The following is a 19,942-nucleotide window of genomic DNA, read 5'->3' as shown; positions in this document are numbered from 1 at the left end:
ACGTACGTCCAACAACGTACGTACGTCCAACAACGTACGTACGTCCAACAACGTACGTACGTCCAACGCCTGCCCAGTGGCCAATCATGGAGGAATTCCTGTACAAATGAAGGGCAGAGGCAGGAGTATACGTATGTGTGCTCCGGTGATTGACACCCCAGTACTGTCCTATTCCTTTTGATGGGATTAAATTGTCATGACCTCTCAGATATGGAAATTGAGGCACGGATCAGAGGCTTTGGAAATGTCAACATTATTAAATTGTGAGACCAGTTAAAGGCACAGTTCACACACTTCCCAGGCAATTATTTGGGTGGGGGCCACGTAGAACAACTGTTACCTGACCTGCTATATAACGTCTCATAACGCTCCAGTCACAGACGCGACGGCTGTGCGTGGCCGATCGTTGACATATACGTAGCTATAGCACACAGGTCGGCTGATGGCGGTGACTACACCTGCTAGGGATGGCAGAAAAAGGAGATGGCTTCATCTCGGTGGCGTTTTTCTGCTGTTAATGAGTGATGACCTATTTCATGGGGAAGGCGGAAGTGAGAAGGCTAGACATGCTAATCTTGCTAATCTAAACTGCTGTTTTTTGCTGCCATATTCTAAATAAAAATGGCCTGAAGCAGGAGGAACGTTTCCTTCCTTCCTGAATTGTTTTGTGAAAAAAGTCCAATCTCAGTTTTATATTAAATAAATATCCCTTGGAAAAACAAGATTCATGTGATAGCGTAGGCTTGTCTCTTAGTGTAGACAAACTATCAAGTATACAGTATGCAGTATGCAGTATGCAGTATGCAGAGTACAGTATAAATTTTCACCATGGAATTAGTGTATTTTTCTCCCTTTTTGGTATCCACAAGAGGTCATTTTTAAATTCTAAGGTGAATCATGTCTGTGTGAAGTTCAGAGCCCATGGACATCATGGAACTTTGAGAGTCTTCCCTGGAGATGCTGGACTGAAAGCACCTTCACTTGCTGCCTTCACTCCACAGCGGCTTGAGATGACGAGTGAGCTGGAGCCCGTCCAGTCCTGCAAAGGTCATCCCCAATTAAGCTAACATGATGTTTGGGTTGTGGGGGGGGGGGGATTGGGGCTTCCAAGTGCTCAGACAAAAGCAGGCAGGCAAATGCCAAAATAAGTCAAATATGAACAGAAGTGGAGAAGACAGGACACGTTTTGACTTTAAATGCAGGAAGTGCAAGAAGGTGCACATTTGGATATATTTTCATAAACGGTGGATCCCCAAGACGTAGTGGTCTTTGACATTTTTGTGTGAGGGACAAAAAGAGGTGATGATGTAACTGCATGCTAAAAGAGGTCACTGTTCCATCGGTTTTAAGCCGTAAAAACCACCATGAGGTGACCGCTAATGGAATATGCTCACTGGAGCTTATGGGTGATGTGAGTACTGACATAAGTAACACATTGAATTGTACATGAAACTTACCTGTGCTCTACTGCTGATTATTAAAGGTAGGCTCAATAAATTATATTTATTATCTTTGTCATAATAGAAATAGCATGATCCATATTGGATACAGATGTTGAGTTTTTGGTTGAACAATTGTCAAAATAAGGTTTGGCCTGTTGGAGTATTTGGGTCAACCACCTTGGGTGGATGCTTGCCTTGGTGTGGTCCCGTTGACGTTTTGGATGCACAAACGGCTTGAGTGGGACGGTGAGACCACTCCAGCATGAAGGCAACAAAACATTCCCTTTTTCCATCCATGATGTGTCAGTAGAGCCAAATTCCAAGCCCCTCGCCCTGCCTGCCCCCCCCCCCCGTTGGAGGTGGGAGGGGTCGCGGTGACGCGGGGATCCGGCGGTACCGGCTCCCTCCGTGCGCCCAGCCTCAGCATCTCTGCTCAGCGGCACTTGGGCGCCAGACAAGTAGGACGTTTTCTCCCGCCGCTCCAGAGGACGAGACAAGATCCGGGATTTACCGAGACCCTCCATCCGTCCCGAAGTCGCATTTTGCAAAGATGAACGTAGGCTGCGCCATCCTGGCGTGCACCTTATTCGCGGGAGCGTCCTGGGTAAGATGAGTTCAATGCTTCGTGTGTTGGTCCTCCGTGGGCTTCCACGCTGACGGCACTTCCTGCTGCAGCGATGCGCTAAAAAGCTTCAGCGTTTAAAGTTGACAATATTCGTCGAAGATGGGATGAAAAAGTCAGCGGCAAGTCGGCTTTTTCCGCTAATAGAAGCCGCACCGCGGTTAAAAGATCCACTCCGTGTTGGGGGGGGGGGGGCATCAACTTGGTCAGCCAGGCTGGCTTCTACTTTGCTTTGGTTGTTGCAAGGCGCCATCCATTCTAAGGAGACAAGCCAAATTAATTATGGTATGGATTTAACAGTACTTTGATTATTTGGGGTTGTACTATGCAGTAGTGTAGTACTGCACTGCTGTCTAGCATGTATGAGATGTATTTGCACTTATTTGCTTCATTAACAAAATATGAAGTTAAGTTCATTTGTGGCTGCACGGTGGTCGAGTGGTTAGTGCGCAGACCTCTTAGCTAGGAGACCAGGGTTCAATTCCACCCTCGGCCATCTCTGTGTGGAGTTTGCATGTTCTCCCCGTGCATGCGTGGGTTTTCTCCGGGTACTCCGGTTTCCTCCCACATTCCAAAAATTGGCCACTCCAAATTGTCCATAGGTATGAATGTGAGTGTGAATGGTTGTTTGTCTATATGTGCCCTGGGATTGGCTGGCCACCAGTCCGCCCAAAGACAGCTGGGATAGGCTCCAGCACCCCCGCGACCCTCGTGAGGATAAGCGGTAGAAAATGAATGAAAAGTTCATTTGTTCAGTGAGCTGGGGTAGGCTCCAGCCATAAAGTGAATGAATGATGGATACCTTCATGGTATTCATAGAAGTATACGTCTGCCTTTAAGCTGTAGTACTAACACCTGAGATGGTGTACAATGCAATGCTGGTTCCCCCACCAAGTCGCCTCTCGGCGAGCTGCTGGTCACCATCGTTGGGGTTGTCATGATGATGCCAATTGCTACGACGCTAATAACAATCATCAAGATTAGCCATCAGCATTGTTATGGTCATTGTGCAGCAAATGTTACCCTGGATGCCCATTTCCTCTCTCCGACGTCCACTCCAAGGTACGGGAAAGCGTCAGTGTCGCCACAGCCAATGCTGCGTTCAATGGCATTGTAAAAAGGCGGTGAAACCATCTATCAGCATTTATTAGCTTGCCGATGCTCATCAGTCCGCCTGCTTTTGATTCACAGGGGACTAAGGCGGGCCTGTCCATGAAACCTCCATGCAGACCAGGCTTCTCCCAGAACTTCTACACAGTCATAGTCCCCAGACTGGTACTGCATGGTCAGAACATTCTCAAAGGTACGTGCGCTGCCTCTGTTGGATCTCATTGAATGGCTCTCCAGTTGGTTTCTCTCCATCGTAATGTAGAAGGTCAGAGTGCATTCTGGTCCTGAAGTGCGGACTAGAGCAGAAAAAAGGTAGCAATGGCTTAAAAACGTCTTGTTCTGTCTGCGGTGCTTGTCATGTTCTAAGTATTTGTTGCCGGGTACACAACTTCATGTGCGTGACTCCAGAGAAAGAATGCATTTTACTTTGCGTTCTCAAACGTGGACTCATTTGAACGGCTTGGTGCCTCCTGTGGATGTTCACACCTGGAAGAACTAAAGCTATTTTATTCCCTTGGTTTGTTTGCTTTTTGTCTTGTCAGTGCAGCCCGTCTTCAGCATCTACTGTGAGATTCGTTCCTGCCATGAGAAATGATGCTGCATGTTCATGTCGGTCTCCTCTTTGTGCCGGGGAATCTGTCGGAAGGGAAAAATCTCTCACAACCGCGGCCCGGTGTCTTGTTTTGCATAACTGACTGATAAAACTGAGCAAAAAAGAGCCAAAAGCAAAAGGACGTAGTAATTAGTATGTCTAATCCTGATTGACTTTACAGGAACATTACAGGAACGGTTTTGGTTTTGGTTTTGGGTTTGGCGACCTGCTCTCATTTTCCCGTTGAGCTGAACACGACCATGACAGTTTCCTTCGCCAGCCCAACATTTGCCTATTGTTTGGTCAAATCTACCAGGAGGAAATGGCGCTCACGTAGTCGTAGCGGTTTGGACGTTTTGCGGCTCCCAGGAAAACAACTGAATTATTCTGCAGTTAATTTAGTTATTTTGAAGGCAGAGGAGGATTGCACCGCTGGTCAGCGGGGAACAAGTCTGCCTGAAGGGCCTTTGGACTCAAGGTTTCTGCCCGTTTGGAAATGGGCCGAGGTGTCCTTGCCGACCCAAACTACGTTAGCCAAGTGAAATACGTCCACTAGCCCGATAATTCATCTTGATAATTCCTCTTGTTGGTTCCTGCAGATGTTGCGTGTCGCCGGATACCTTGTCGTCACTAAGGTTCATCGTGATTCATTAGCTCAGACTTTTTCAATCTGGTAACCAAGAAGTTTCCTCCAAATGCTCGGACTCCAGCAGCATCATCTCTGCTGCAATGATGAATGTGCACTAGCTTGATTTACCGAAGCCTGTTTTCTATACGGTACGACGCTAAGCCAGATGGATTCTTTATTTAGTATTAACGCCAGAACATTGTATGTGTAACCTGAAACTGTCAGGTTCCAAGAATACCAACGGGTCAGGGATGATATAATGGAGGGTCCGGGCTGCTGGACCATTGGGACCGTGGCTGTTGTCTCCCTGGGGACTATGACAGTGAACAATAGCGGAAGGACCAAAGAGGACTCGGTGTGAAGCAGCCTTGTGTTTTTCGCGGCATCGAGCCTGGAGCAGCAGCGAAACGGGAGTTGTTTTGTTGTCAAGTGTGGGTGGTGTGGATGTGATGACATTATAATTTTTAACACTAATTGACCTCATTCTGCATGCGTTTGCTGCACGTCTTGTCAGTGAGTAAACGCTAGCTTGTGTTTACTTTCATTTCGCTCTCTTCTCACTTCTTAAATAAGGTCTTATTAGCAGTCATTGATTAGTACCTGGAGGATACGCACTAGCCACAGCCCTCGTTAGCATATTTCCTTCATTTGTCATCGCACCCCTGGTCTTACAATGTGGTGTTCATGAATCCATCTTCTTATTGGATGGACACCAAACCTGGCCTTTGTATGAAGTGAAGAAGAAGAAACATAAAGTTGGTCGTTCCTCTTTTTGGAGGTACCGTATTTTACAAACTATGAGTCTGATTTTTGTCATGGTTTGGCGGGTCCTGCCACTTTTACCCCGGTGCGACATTTATATGCTTTTATTCACACTGACAGCCACGAGAGGGCGCTGTAGGCTTGTAGGCCAGCATCTGCTACCACTGCCCTACCATTGCGAATGTAAACAATGTACAACGTAAACACCAACTTAGAAAGACAAAGCAGAACGACAGACCACAAACACCAATCATACGGAAACTGGGGTGTATCTGTAGCTTCTGCCATATTGTTCCCGAGAATAGGATGTTTGATCATTGCCCAGAGTGGACTCTTGCAGATCTGATACCTCTCAAAATGTTCTTGGAAGATAATGAATACATTTTGAGCTCCGTGAATACCGAAAAGACAAGGCCCCTTCTACTTTTGTCAATCTTTATTTTACCTCTTGAGTATCTGCACTTGAGTTGTATCCTGCCTGCACATAGAAAGTGGAGGAGCCTTGATGGTTGCTATTGTGTCTGAAATCAATGTATCAAAGATGCTTCAAATTGTACTTCCATGCCGTTTCTGTGAATAAGTCATCCTAGGCTGCGATGGAGACGTTTGTCTGAGAGCTGGGCAGGACTGGGGCCCCAATGGGTGGATGGCTGGGGCGGGAGGCTGGGGCGGGAGGCTGTGGCGAGACTTGGGTTGCAGTCGTGGTTCGTGCAGATTCCCGCTGTGGGCAGATAAGCCATGAAAAGAAATATTCCAGCGATTGTGCATTGCTGTGTAAACCATCACCTTGCTCCAAGAGCTCGAACAGACACCTTATCTCGTTCTCTCTCTCTCTTTCGCTCTCTCTCTCTCTCTCTCTCTCACACACATGCTCTATAGAACTTGTTCAGTGTCAGGAACGGCAGCAGTGAGGTGTTGCACGTGAAAGAACACGCTTCTAACACGCTTTCTACGTGATGCCAAGATGAGTACTTTGATGTCTGTAAAATCCACCCAGCTTTTCGCTATGGTTGACTTGTTCTTATTCCACGGCCTTCGTCCTATAGGAACACAAGTCGAGTAAAACTGTGCCATTGTTAAATAAAATGCAAAGTATGAAGAAAGAACATGGAATGGAATGAAGTAAACTCCTCACCCTTGGAAGTGTTGAAGTTATTTTATTGGTAACATTTGTGTACCATAGCATACCATTTATTGGAATAAGAATCGGCAGATTCAGATTTCTTGTTTATCAATCAAATACGTATGTTCATAGTTCGAACAAACCTGTTTACAACCTTCTAAATACGCTTTTTAATATTATTAACGTTTGAAACGACACTCATATTGACTCGTAATACCCAACATCATGGCAATATGTAGAACAGGAAATAAGACCGAACATAGATTGGCACACGCAGATCAGAGTTGCCAGGTCCGCTAATTTTGTGAGTTATTTGCTTAGTTTTGGTAAAATGGCGTTGGTGGTTTTAGGGAATTGGTTCTTTAGTGGGACCAGACAACACTGACACACGGCATGCATACTTTCATTCCTGTAGCCCCTTTTAGGCATGACAATGTTTGGACAAATAAAGAGAGAAGAACCATGATATCTGTCTTGAAAACAAAACACGCTAAAAGTAAAAGTTGAAGTACAAAGTACGGCCGATGACTACATTTGTCATTTAGATTGGATTGATTCATTTTATTGTTCTATTCTTTTGTTTTATGAACCGTATGACTGAGAAGGTACACAGACATCCGAGCATCCATATTTTACCGCTTCATGTTCAGGGTCACAGGAAGGATGCATCCCTCCCCAGCCCACGATGGCCGCCATCCATATTCACAACTATTGTCACGGAGTGGAAGATAAAGCCACGCTGACTGGGATATACAGGCATATACAGTATATACCGTGTATACAGTACTTTTACTGTACATACAGTATATATTGATATTTGTGAATTCAGTTAGAACAGAGGTAGGGAACCTATGGCTCGGGAGCCAGGTAGGGCTCTTTTGATGACTGTATCTGGCTCTCAAGCATTTCTTACCACAATAAAAATGCATTTTTGCTAACATTTTAAAGTAAACCATCACAGAAATGACTGTTAAAAATAATATTCAAAATCAACAACTTTCTTATGCATTTTAATTCGTCCATCTATTTTCTACTGCAATACGGCCAACCATATCCATCTTTCCTGATGATATTTTCCAGGTCAAACACCAAAACTCGATTATTACTGGGTAATGCGGTAGTCTACCTGTCAACATGTAAATGCAAACGTTCCTCCTTTAGTCAAATAGTCACCTAGCTAAAGCTGCAGAACCAAGCCTTCTGACGAAGATGGCCAAAAGAATGAAATATGTGAACGGAGTACGGTGCAAAACCATGCAGCAGCAGAAGTTGCATTAATGGCAGCAAGTATTTGATTTATTGCTCACGAAAGTGTGCTGGCCACACCCCCTTGGCGTGGGGTAGTGTGCCTGGTCTACGTAATTAGAGCCCATTATATCTAAAACTGTTGGTCTTACATAAAAATGCACACATTTTATTGCATTCAATGTTTAAAAAAATGTATATGGCTCTCACAGATACACATTTTAAAATATCTGGCCTTCATGGCTCTCTTAGCCAAAAAGGTTCCCGACCCCTGAGTTAGAGGAAGGTAAAATTAGGCGGGTGGGCTCTTGTCCCTTTTATTTGCTCTCATATCTAAAGAGATGAAGTGCCTTTCCTTACTGGTCTCATCCCAATGCTTTTGATTTATGGCCTCCTTGCAGCACCATTATGAACTGCTTCAGTTTTTGCAGGGCAGAAAAAAAATCACTCTGCGGTACGGTAGAAGATAAATTTAAGTAGGATCACGCCCTCAACAGCTAAACACTTGAGCACGTTTCCTATTGTTTTGTTCAGCTTCTAAAAGTTACTCACACCAAATGACTTGCATGGTGACCCCAATTAGACGACACAAGGGGAATCTGGCGAGGAGCCATATCTGCTCCGCAACAGCCCAATATTCGCTCCACACCAAATCAACGCGCTTCTGTAAGTTTGTCCAGACACACAACGTGTGTGTGTGTGTGTGTGTGTGTGTCAAGCGTTGGGAGGGATTATGTGTCCCTGCATTTGATAAGTGGGATGCCATTTTTTCTTTGACTCCTGAAGGTCTCTCTTGTCCTCCAGAGACTCTTTCATCTGTGTAGCCAGGACCTGGCGTGTGGAGCAAGCTGATAGAATACAGGTAGAGACGAGGAGCCACATCATTTCTCTTTATCTCACTAGCCTTCCCACAAACCGTGGTGCGCTCCTTTATTCCTCAAAGGCCCTGCGACATGACACGCTAACAGAGCCAATTCCATGGAGCAAGCCACCCAAGACTTGGTACGTGCCACAGGACTTGGTCTGTGGTTGTTTGCTCTGTGGAGGTCGTCCATACAAAGTGGTCAGATTGATAGACTGCGGATGGTCTGTGTGGTAGGAGAACTACTTATATGGACTTGAGTTATTATTTGTGTACCCTGTTAGTCCCTGTCCACTGACCTTTGACCTGTGTTTGGGATCTTCTGGTGGCTGAGGGTTGGGTCACGCCATCGTGTACGTTCATGCTGGAGCTTTAGGTGATTATATCCTGGTGTTGTCACGTACTGTGGAGCGGTCCAATGGCCGGACCTCGGTCTGCATGCGGGCGTCTCTAAATGCATCCAGGACTGACTGACTGGTGACCAGTCAGTCAGTCCTGGAATAGGTTCCATCTCCTTGAAATTATAGTTGTTTTGGGTGAGCTTTCTTATTTTTGGTTATTTGAGTAAAAATTTGCCATTGTGGTTACTGACATTATGATACATTATGATACATTATGATACATTATGATACATTATGATACGTTATGATACGTTATGATACATTATGATACATTATGATACGTTATGATACGTTATGATACGTTATGATACGTTATGATACATTATGATACATTATGATACATTATGATACATTATGATACATTATGATACATTATGATACGTTATGATACGTTATGATACGTTATGATACATTATGATACATTATGATACGTTATGATACATTATGATACATTATGATACATTATGATACATTATGATACATTATGATACGTTATGATACATTATGATACATTATGATACGTTATGATACGTTATGATACGTTATGATACGTTATGATACATTATGATACATTATGATACAATATGATACGTTATGATACGTTATGATACGTTATGATACATTATGATACATTTTGATACGTTATGATACGTTATGATACGTTATGATACATTATGATACATTATGATACGTTATGATACGTTATGATACATTATGATACGTTATGATACGTTATGATACGTTATGATACATTATGATACATTATGATACGTTATGATACGTTATGATACGTTACGATACATTATGATACGTTATGATACATTATGATACATTATGATACGTTATGATACGTTATGATACGTTATGATACATTATGATACATTATGATACATTGATACATTATGATACGTTATGATACATTATGATACATTATGATACGTTATGATACATTATGATACGTTATGATACATTATGATACATTATGATACGTTATGATACATTATGATACATTATGATACATTATGATACGTTATGGTACATTATGATACGTTATGATACATTATGATACATTATGATACATTATGATACATTATGATACATTATGATACATTATGATACGTTATGATACCGTATGCCTCGGTTATCGTCTGGCCAAACAGAGCCAAGCAAAGCATCCACTTATCGCTAACTCGGAGTGGCTCTCCGAGTGACGTCTTCACCAACGGGCTGACGCGGATGCTAAAAGTTGGGATTTAATCATCTGAATTTGGTAAAAAGCCAAAAAGGCCTATGATGACTTCCAGTGGTTAACACCCCCATGGATTGCCCTCTTCCCGGTGCGACTGCATTTTCTAACAAAATACGTGCAAACTAATAGTGCTCCGGATTCTGACCTTCAAATGGAGGTAAATGCAGCCTCCAGCCCGCATCTGCAAAAAGGCTGTGTGGGAAATCATGAAGCAATTATGTGAAAAAGGCCGAAAGTAGGTAGCTCTGATGGTGCCAGAACTCGAGTCGTTGGCAAGGGAATGAGGACGGCGGCGAACAGGAAATTAGAGGCAGCATAGTTCATTAAATGGGATAAATGTACCTTTCTTTCATGTTTCTTGGAAACAAATGACCCATCTGGTTTTACACTGGGCCATCAGAGAAGGACATGGATTGATACACGATGTACATTGATGGCAATAATGTCAGCGTTTATTATCATAAACCTATTTTCTATCGGCCGATCCATTTGTGTCTCTGAGACCTCTGTGGCAGCTACTTGTGCTGTAAATGTAAATCCCAATCTTCCGGTTCATTACCAAGGTTTTTACCCCCGCCCTTAGACCCCAGGATTTACATTCATCTGAATTTCATCATAATTTCATCAGCATTTAAGATGACATTTGTCACTGATATGCTGTCCTGTGTGGTTGACCTGCTATTGCGGTGATGTCTCCGTCTTTTAGTCGGTTATTGGATTGGTAATAACCGGCCCAGCAGGTCAAATGTACTCACAACCAGACCCTGAAGTAAGACAATCTCAATCTCATGAAGTGGAATAACATTTTCCTGATCCTTTTCATGCCCTGTCGTACTAACGTTGCTGTGGAATCCTCCCACTTCCCCTCAGAGCAGCACCCTGGTCAGCTTGTCAACAAAGGCTCGTCCACGGCTGCCATCTTGTATTTATCTATTTTTTTATTTAGTTATTTATTTATCTATTGGACTTTTATTACTGTGCGTGACTGACATTGGAGTTCATTTAGGTAAAATAAAAATAAAAATAAAAATAAAAATAAAAATAAAAATAAAAATAAAAATAAAAATAAAAATGAAAATGAAAATGAAAATGAAAATGAAAATGAAAATGAAAATAAAAATAAAAATAAAAATAAAAATAAAAATAAAAATATTAATAATAATAATAATAATAATAATAATAGAGTGCAGTAATATCGGTATCAGACCTGAAACCAAATTTGTCTGGCATCACCGTCTTGGACTGTCGCCCGTGCGTGATATATTCATAATATATAGTATATTGTATATATTATCAGTAGGGCTGCCACCAGCCAATCCGATCACGAGACGAGACGATACATGAGATTTGGTCTCTGAAAGATGACATGAGATCAAACATTACTTTTAGGAAACGTGCAGTGAAACAATTTATGGCAATATATTACAGTCTACTGTAATATCATCCTTTCGTTTATGCTGGCAAAGCTTGGATTACATCATCCATCTTTTAGGATGACACTAATGAAAATGAATGGGGATGAGCTTTGAATAATAGCATCCTTTTAATAAAGTCATAATGAAACGAAAAGACTGCAATAAATGAAGCATCGATGAGACGTATATCCAAGGTATTTTGCCATGTTTGGCCGTGGACAGAAGTCTTATATTTAAACGTTTGTTCTGTACCAATGGCAATGTAGAAGACTATATGTATGTGTATGCACGACCCAGTCGTACTCCCATCATTTGGAAAACATCCAACATTTCCAGGGTAATCCGGAGCGTCGGACCTGGCTTCATACTCTCTTTCTGGGGAGTCACCATAGCTTTGCTCTTTATGGATGAGTTATGGCCAAACACTTTGACCTTGTGCTGCCACTTGACCTTGCACGTTCTGCGGCGCACTCAGCCGCCAGCGCTCGAGGAGATGAGAAACATGGGCCGATCCAAATGATTTACTTGTGGTCCGGCGTGGCGCATACATCCCTTCCTGTGAGAGCAGCCACGGGTCCTCGCTAGGAATTCATGGATAAAATGCCACAATGTCAAAACGCCTGTGATGAGTGGCTGCTTGCTGTTATTTACCAACACGTATTTGTATGTGAATGGATCTGATTTGGTGTTTATTGGCAGTGCTTTTTGTTAAGTGGAGAAACGAAAGGATTACCAAGCAGCAACTTAATCCAGCCATCAATCTTAAGGCTCATTAGTAAGCAATGGAGAGGACGCCAAAATATATACTGAAAGAGAACGAGCGAGAGAGAGGGACTGGGTCCAAAAAGAAAAGGTAAATGAAACGTTTGGCTCCAGCCATGCAGACACAAACGTAGCTCGTTATGGATTATTATAGATGTCCATCGTATGAGCGATATAAGCACAGAATGAGGAGGATGGCATTAAAACTGGGGAAGGGGGAAAGTCATAGAGTGATGACAGGATTTCAGTTTTAATCAATGATCACCACAGTCAATCACAGGCAAGCTGGAGCCTATCCCAGCTGACTTTGGGTGGAGGTCGCCAGTCCGTCACATGGCGCAGACCATTCACACTGTGGGGGCTTTTTAAGACGAGGCAGCAAGCCTCCTGATCTGAAACTCTGGATGGTTTCAGCACCAGAATCCAACATTCCAACTCCATCTTGAGGTCAGGAAAGTGGAAGAGCGTCACACGTCCCTTTTAAAAAAGTAATGCTTCTAGCTGGTTATTGTTTTCCGTTTTTCTAATATCACTCGCCTGTCTGGAAAATACAGTAATATGACAAAATTCCACAAAGATCTCTGGCATTCACAAGGCTTTCTTGGAAAAACGAGCCAGCAGTCAGCGATGGCCGCCCCAGGAAACGCAGGCAGTCTGGCAGGGAAACATCACTTTGAATTTTCACTGACTTTTTAACCGCTCGCTCACTTCATGACACATTTGCGCTGGAACGGGATGGCGAACAGACGATCGTCAACATCTGGAAATACACATGAAGTATGTGCATGATGTCAAAGATGCCCCCCCCCCGTGTTCCACACAAATACGTTTCTTTTGTCGAGCGCACCATAAGACAGCGCATCTTTTGTCTTTACTTTGAGAGGGAGCCTGCTGATTTGCCAAAGAGAATATGCAGAGACAACCTAGATTTTTGACTGAAATACAAATCAATAGATCCTCCTTTTTGCTGCCAATGCACGTTGCCGGGACTTGTTGGTAGCATCGATTCCGGCTTCAGAGGAATCCGAGTTTTTGCCGCTGTCTTGTTTTGTCTGTCAGTGCGCCTCCCTTCCACTCTCATTCTTTTCTCGTCTATCCTCTCTGTAGCCTCCAAGCCTTTCAGATAAGAATAATAGCTCAGTGAACTCGTGGAGAAGACAGGCATGGAGGTGGAGGAGGGGCCGGTGCTGGTGACAGTGTTTACGCTTTGCACCACAGCAGTAAGACAGAAGAGACGCTAACTGAGGCCACTGGGAATATGAGCCTTCCTGTTGCCATAAGCGGCTGCTTAGCCCGGGAAGAAGAACGCCAGATGTGAGGGAATGGGATGGCGGCCACCAAGTGAACGATGAATGGAACATGCCCCACCTGGGGGACGCCTCCCCCAATTTAAAATACCCATCATGCTGTTTATTTATTTGTACTGTATAGACTGACATCCAAAGTGAAAGCAGGAAACTGCGACAAAACGGAGCGCTGAAGCATTCAAGCGTATCGAAGAGTCAGACCAATTTCCACATGATGGCAGATCTGCGCTAACATTGAAAGCCCTCGCGCCCCCCCCAACAGTTCCCCGCCTCAGTCTGGCTTGCCAAAGTGTGGTGCAGGGGCCATCTGTGGAACGTGGCCCATTGTAGGAATGAAATCCAGCAAAAGTGGAAAAATAGAACAAAAAGCCAAATGTTGATACCAATGACCAATAAAACCGATAAAACCAATAAACCGATAAAACCAAGAGATTTGTCTCCATGATTGACAGATGATTTGCCTGTGATAAAATACATAACACAAACACCAACCCTGCTACTTTACAGAGAAAGATGACGGAACTATTGTATTAGAGTATTATTATTTTACTATATACGTTATATAAAACCTCCAAATATGGCAACTAATTGGACATTTAAATGATGAGGCATAATAAACATAACATATGCTCAGGTAAACATTTTGTACGGCTCAACAAGCGCCAGGCGTGGCACATTGCACATCCCGACGGCGCTAAAAACATGTTCAAAAGTCAAAGTCATTATTCAATATTCAAAAGGAAGAAGCTTTTAAAAAGTTTGCAGCAGCCCGTTTTCTTGCTCTGTTATTGAAAGTGGAAAACGTCCAATTCCAAAGTGAGCCGAGAAGAGCCGATGCTCTGCAGTGTAAACGTAGCAAGAGAGACAGCCGTTTACATTAGAACCTGGCTGATGTTCCTGCATGGAGCTCCGTGAGCTAGTTCCTGCCTGTCCAAGGCCTTCTTCCATGACCCTAACACAACAAATGGCCTTCATGTGAGCTAGTGATGCTAACAGCTGCGTCATTGTGTCTCCAGAGCTGAGCATCATTTCAGGTAATAATTACAGCGTTAAACAGATTCAGCCTTTTTCAGGCAGTAATTTGGCACACTCCCTTTCTTGCACTCAAAAGACTGGAGCAGATTTTGAAATTGTTCTTCATCGGAATCTCAGAATGTGCTTATTTTAGATGGAGGCCGAACACTGAAAGATTTACATCCCTGTTAAAGCGAGCATCAAATTTATAGCTGTGTAAAGCACTTTAGCATCAAGGCTGATCCTGACAATGCCGAGCCGGAATTGACACATCGTGAATGATGTCCTGCACGGGCTGGACGGAATACTTCAGATCACCGGGCCTGTGTGTTTGCTAAAAGCAGAGGGATTGTGGCTTTGCTGGAATTGGAACACAGCCGTGTCTGAGCTTCCGCATGTAGCCTTTGTGATTTGCAGCCCACAGGTTACCGACTTAACAGCCTGTCGTCTTTTTCATTCCAGCCATCTGAATTTTAACCACGGGATAAAGCTTTGGACGGCTCTCTAAGCGTACTCTTGGAAAAGAGTAGAGTAAAATGTCTGCTTGAATGAGTGCGGCTATCTGCAATGGGCCACCATCACCCACCCATCCATCCATCCATCCATCCATCCATCCGTCCATCGATCAAACCATCTATCCACCCACCAGCCATCCACCATCCATCCATCCATCCAGCCATCCGTCCAGCCACCCACCAACCATCCGTCCATCCATCCATCCGTCCATCCACCCACCCACCAACCATCCACCATCCATCCATCCATCCATCCACCCACCAACCATCCACCCATCCATCCACCAATCGTCCATCCATCCATCCAACCATCCATCCATCCACCCACCAGCCATCCAACCATCCATCCATCCACCCACCAGCCATCCACCATCCGTCCATCCATCCATCCATCCATCCATCCATCCACCCACCAACTATCAACCATCCATCCATCCATCCATCCATCCATCCATCCATCCATCCATCCACCCACCAACCATCCACCCATCCTTCCACTCATTCTTTCATTCTTTCATTCATCCATCCACCATCCATCCATCCGTCCAGCCACCCACCATCCATCCATCCGTCCATCCATCCACCCACCAACCATCCACCATCCATCCATCCATCCATCCATCCACCCACCAACCATCCACCCATCCATCCACCAATCGTCCATCCATCCATCCAACCATCCATCCATCCACCCACCAGCCATCCACCATCCGTCCATCCATCCATCCATCCATCCATCCACCCACCAACTATCAACCATCCATCCATCCATCCATCCATCCATCCACCCACCAACCATCCACCCATCCTTCCACTCATTCTTTCATTCATCCATCCACCATCCATCCATCCGTCCAGCCACCCACCATCCATCCATCCGTCCATCCATCCACCCACCAACCATCCACCATCCATCCACCATCCATCCATCCATCCATCCACCATCCATCCATCCATCCATCCATCCATCCATCCATCCATCCATCCATCCATCCATCCACCCACCAACCATCCACCCATCCTTCCACTCATTCTTTCATTCATCCATCCATCCATCCATCCATCCATCCATCCATCCACCATCCATCCATCCACCATCCATCCATCCATCCATCCATCCACCCATCCACCCACCCACCCATGGTGATGGTGATTCACTGCTTGATTTGCATTTTCCCTTTTCTTCCGTATGAAAGCATCAAATGACGTGAGTGTGAACCCAGGATTGGGATTGCCCACGTCTGCTATTGTTAAGTAACACACGTGCCCCTTTGGGTCAGACCCACAACTCATTAACGTGGTGCAGGCTCAGTGTTGGATGGCTGCGATAGAATGTGAACCCTTAAGGCCTGACGTGGGGGGGGGGGGGGGGGGTGCATGAAGTAGGAGGAGTTGGCAGAAGACATGAACATCCATGCATTCGTCTGAGTGATCATCATGGCGAGTTGCAAACAAGCCCTGCGCTCAAGGGGAGGGATTATATAAAATGGATTCACCACACACATCGGAAACGGATCGGACTTGATCGGCGCTCGCTTTGCTAAACCTCGTTGGCTGCCTTGCATGCTCTTGTATGGAGTCTGAACGCTACGTCGTCATCGTGAGGCCTTCACAATCAGCTTTGTCAAAGATAAAAATGTCAACTTTTGATGGACTCAGTGAGCGGCACCTACGTTGATGTTTTTATTTACTCTTCAGGTGCACCAGCTGTGTTGGACCGAGGTGTTTATCAGCTGGAGTATGATGCCTTTTAATTAGTACAGGGAGAATTGTTACTTAACCTACCTTAAATTACCTTAAATGGAATGAAATGTGTGATATCACCTTCAACATTTTTCATACCTGCCATCATTGTGGAAGATCAGCATTTCCCTCATTTTTTCGGAATATTGCCCTTTTATAATGAGACTATTGATATTCTTTGTTCATATGAGTACCACAGAAAGGCTTTTCTTCCTGCTTATTTGGAGCATGTTGCTATCGGAGAAGCAGTCAGTGATGGAACTGCTTCAAAAAAGACGAGGCATATATTTGGTTACATCGCTGGACGAGGAAGTACTGTGAAAGTTAAGTTTGTGTGAGTGACAACAATGCATAGTGTGTATTTTCCATCATGACTGGTTGATGTCGGTTGGTGTGTGTCGTACGGAGTCCAAGTGTGTCCTGAAGGCCCCCACTTAAGGTTATTAAACTCACAATGCACCAAATCTCCAAATACCAAAATAATATTGACTAACAACAGTTAGTTTTGTCCTCCTCGTCACATTTTGATAGCGGGACCTGCCTGGTCCATGCAACTGAAGATTGCCACATTTGATCGTATATGTGTTGCTTTTTTCCAGCCTCGTCTTATACAGTCACCCCTCGAAGCATCATGGTTCCATTATCACTCCCTCGTAATATCACGTTTTTTCAAAATGAATGAATGAATGATCTCTGTTTTGTGGTAGACCATGGTCTATTATTAGTCATAATACAATTGATATGTAGTATTCTGGTCACTAGGTGGCAGTAATGACGTAATGAACACTGCATGACATCAGTGAAAAAAAGTTATCCTCCCATCCGTGTGGAAGTGGTAAGTTTTTAGCGTCTTAAGTTTGGAAGAAAGAATTTGGAAATTTGCTAGCTTGCAGGTTAGCGGCGGTGTGGAGTCCACATAAACGTGTACAGTCACCATAGGGGTTTCGTCCACGTCTACAGGGCTCTAATAATGTTAAGTCGTAAGTCATAAACAGGTTTCTATGCCACAAACATATTCTTTTTTTTTCTACCGCTCATTCTCATCAGGGTCGCGGGCGTGCTGGAGCCTATCCCAGCTGTCTTTGGGTGAGAGGCGGGCTACACCCTGGACTGGTGGCGAGCCAATCCCAGGGCGCATATAGACAACCAGCAAAAACAATGAACCACTATGAAGGAAATGGGCATTCATCTACCTTACGGCATCGAACCCACACACACACACACACACACACACACACACACACACACACACACACACACACAGGCAAAGGTCATTTGATACACTGGTGTCATTGTAATAGTTTGAAGAGAAGTTGGCTGCTGACTTAATGAACTCTTGTCATACTTTACCTTTCCCCGTCTCTTCCACTTGAAGACTTTTAGCTCCACTTAGCAGTCTCGCTGTGTCTGCTGCCATCTTTACAGCTTCAGTGTACGCACCCCGAAGCTCTTTGTGAACTTCTCCACACACTCCAGAGATTGTGTATCCCATGTAATCACGGTGTGAGATGTTGACTCGCGTCTACTATCATTTCAGTATTTCTCCAAAATGTCTGATGCATATAGTCTATATTTTCATTTATACGGTTGCATTTCTTTTTTTTTTTCTTTTTTTTGCCCGTGTATCTTCTCTCTATTTTCAATCATTTTTACCACACGCCGCCATAAGTCAGCACCCTTGCAGGCTGCATTCTAAATACTCTCAAGGCTAGAGGCAAAGCAACATGAATTTTAATGAATTATTAAAGAGGATTATTTATTTACTTCCTCCGCACCCTGAGCCACCTAACTGCCAAAGCATTTTTTCAACCTGTGGCAAATTTGTATGCATAATTTACACTCGCGGTTGAATATTTTCTTTAGGTTGTCAACTCGAGTCTTTTCTCGGTGCACGTTGGGGAATCATTCCGCTGGACGTTTGTTGTAACGCTAATGGACTTGGATTGTACATTCCATTACATCGGGGCTCCGGAAGCCATTGCACATGAAATGACAATTAGCATGGTTTGTTTTGTGGCAATCGTGCGGGGGGGCACCTGTATTTGGCTTCACTTAAAACCATGACATGGTGGGAATCAAGTGGTATTGTTCTGGTCCTGGTGGGAGTGTGTGTGTGTGTGTGTGTGTGTGTGTGTGTGTGTGTGCGGACTACGTTGGCTGCGGGTGAAAGAGATGAATAAGCGAACGGAGAACAGGAGACCTGCCAGCTTGTGAGACTCTGACGCACTGCAGATGAACCAAGCCTCCATTCATTGACATGGAGCTCTTCATGTTGCAGTGACCCCTTAGCACCCACGTGTGCATGTGTGCGGGTAAGATGCTATGCATAGCGTCATTCAGATTATGGAAACCCCGGAGCCTCCACCATTGGATTTCCTATCAAACTTTAATGAGAGACCCCGGTGAATCTCACAGTAAGCATCATTATTTATGAATGTTGCCTCAGATTAGCGGTCACTGACCTTTTTGAGCCCAGGATTCCTGGTCTTGGCCATGAACCTGCTCAACATCTCTGGAGGTCCTATGGAGTTATATTTGGGCCGCAGTTTTGCGGTAGCAGAAAAATAAGCCAGAAATAAAATAGTTTGATCCAAATGAATTTTGTGCAATAAACGTGTTTGCATATTTGCAATTATGCATATGAATGTTGAATTCAGGTACGCTGCCTGTCAACTTCTGCAGTCTCCCAACGCCTGATGCTTGCGAGGCGAGCTACGCCGGTGTGGCGATGTGTGATAGTACATTTCTGGTTCCTAATATATAGCGGAATAGGAAAGGAATGGAATGGATGAATGTGGGTGGGAACAGTTGTGCCCTGTGATTGGCTGGCCACCAGTCCAGACAGCTGGGATAGGCTCCAGCATACCCCCACCCTAGTGAGGATAAGCACCATAGAAAATGGATGGATGTTTTTTAGTCCCAGATCCAGCCGTCCGATGAAAAAGGCCTGACTTATAGTCAGGAAAATACAGTACTACTTTCTTCCAGTATATGAATTTGCTTATGATTCAGACATGTTTATATCACCAATGATACTTTTCATTTTGTATTAGTCAAATAATGTCACTCTATAATCTGCTAGCAAGGAGGTTTCAGTAGTTTTTTTTTGGTCACAGTTTTATTAACGCACGTATTTGTACACACATCTTA

The 19,942-nt window shown here is 44.1% G+C and overlaps 1 protein-coding gene across 2 annotated transcripts in view; it reads left to right on the top strand.

Annotated features, from left to right (window-relative positions):
- The first annotated feature begins 1,845 nt into the window (after positions 1 to 1,845).
- Positions 1,846 to 19,942, top strand: part of cdh4 (cadherin 4, type 1, R-cadherin (retinal)) — a 174,348-nt gene continuing 156,251 nt past the window's right edge. For both annotated transcript variants that reach the window (XM_058081086.1, XM_058081085.1), the window contains exons 1-2: positions 1,846 to 2,046; positions 3,256 to 3,367. In XM_058081086.1, the coding sequence (XP_057937069.1) occupies positions 1,993 to 2,046; positions 3,256 to 3,367 (166 nt within the window). In that variant the 5' untranslated portion in view covers positions 1,846 to 1,992. The remainder of the gene's footprint in view (positions 2,047 to 3,255; positions 3,368 to 19,942) is intronic.

The sequence above is a fragment of the Doryrhamphus excisus genome, chromosome 1 (genome assembly GCF_030265055.1).
Source record: "Doryrhamphus excisus isolate RoL2022-K1 chromosome 1, RoL_Dexc_1.0, whole genome shotgun sequence".
NCBI lineage: Eukaryota > Metazoa > Chordata > Actinopteri > Syngnathiformes > Syngnathidae > Doryrhamphus > Doryrhamphus excisus.
Note: the sequence above shows the minus strand (reverse complement) of the source record. Positions and strands in the feature narration are given on the sequence as shown.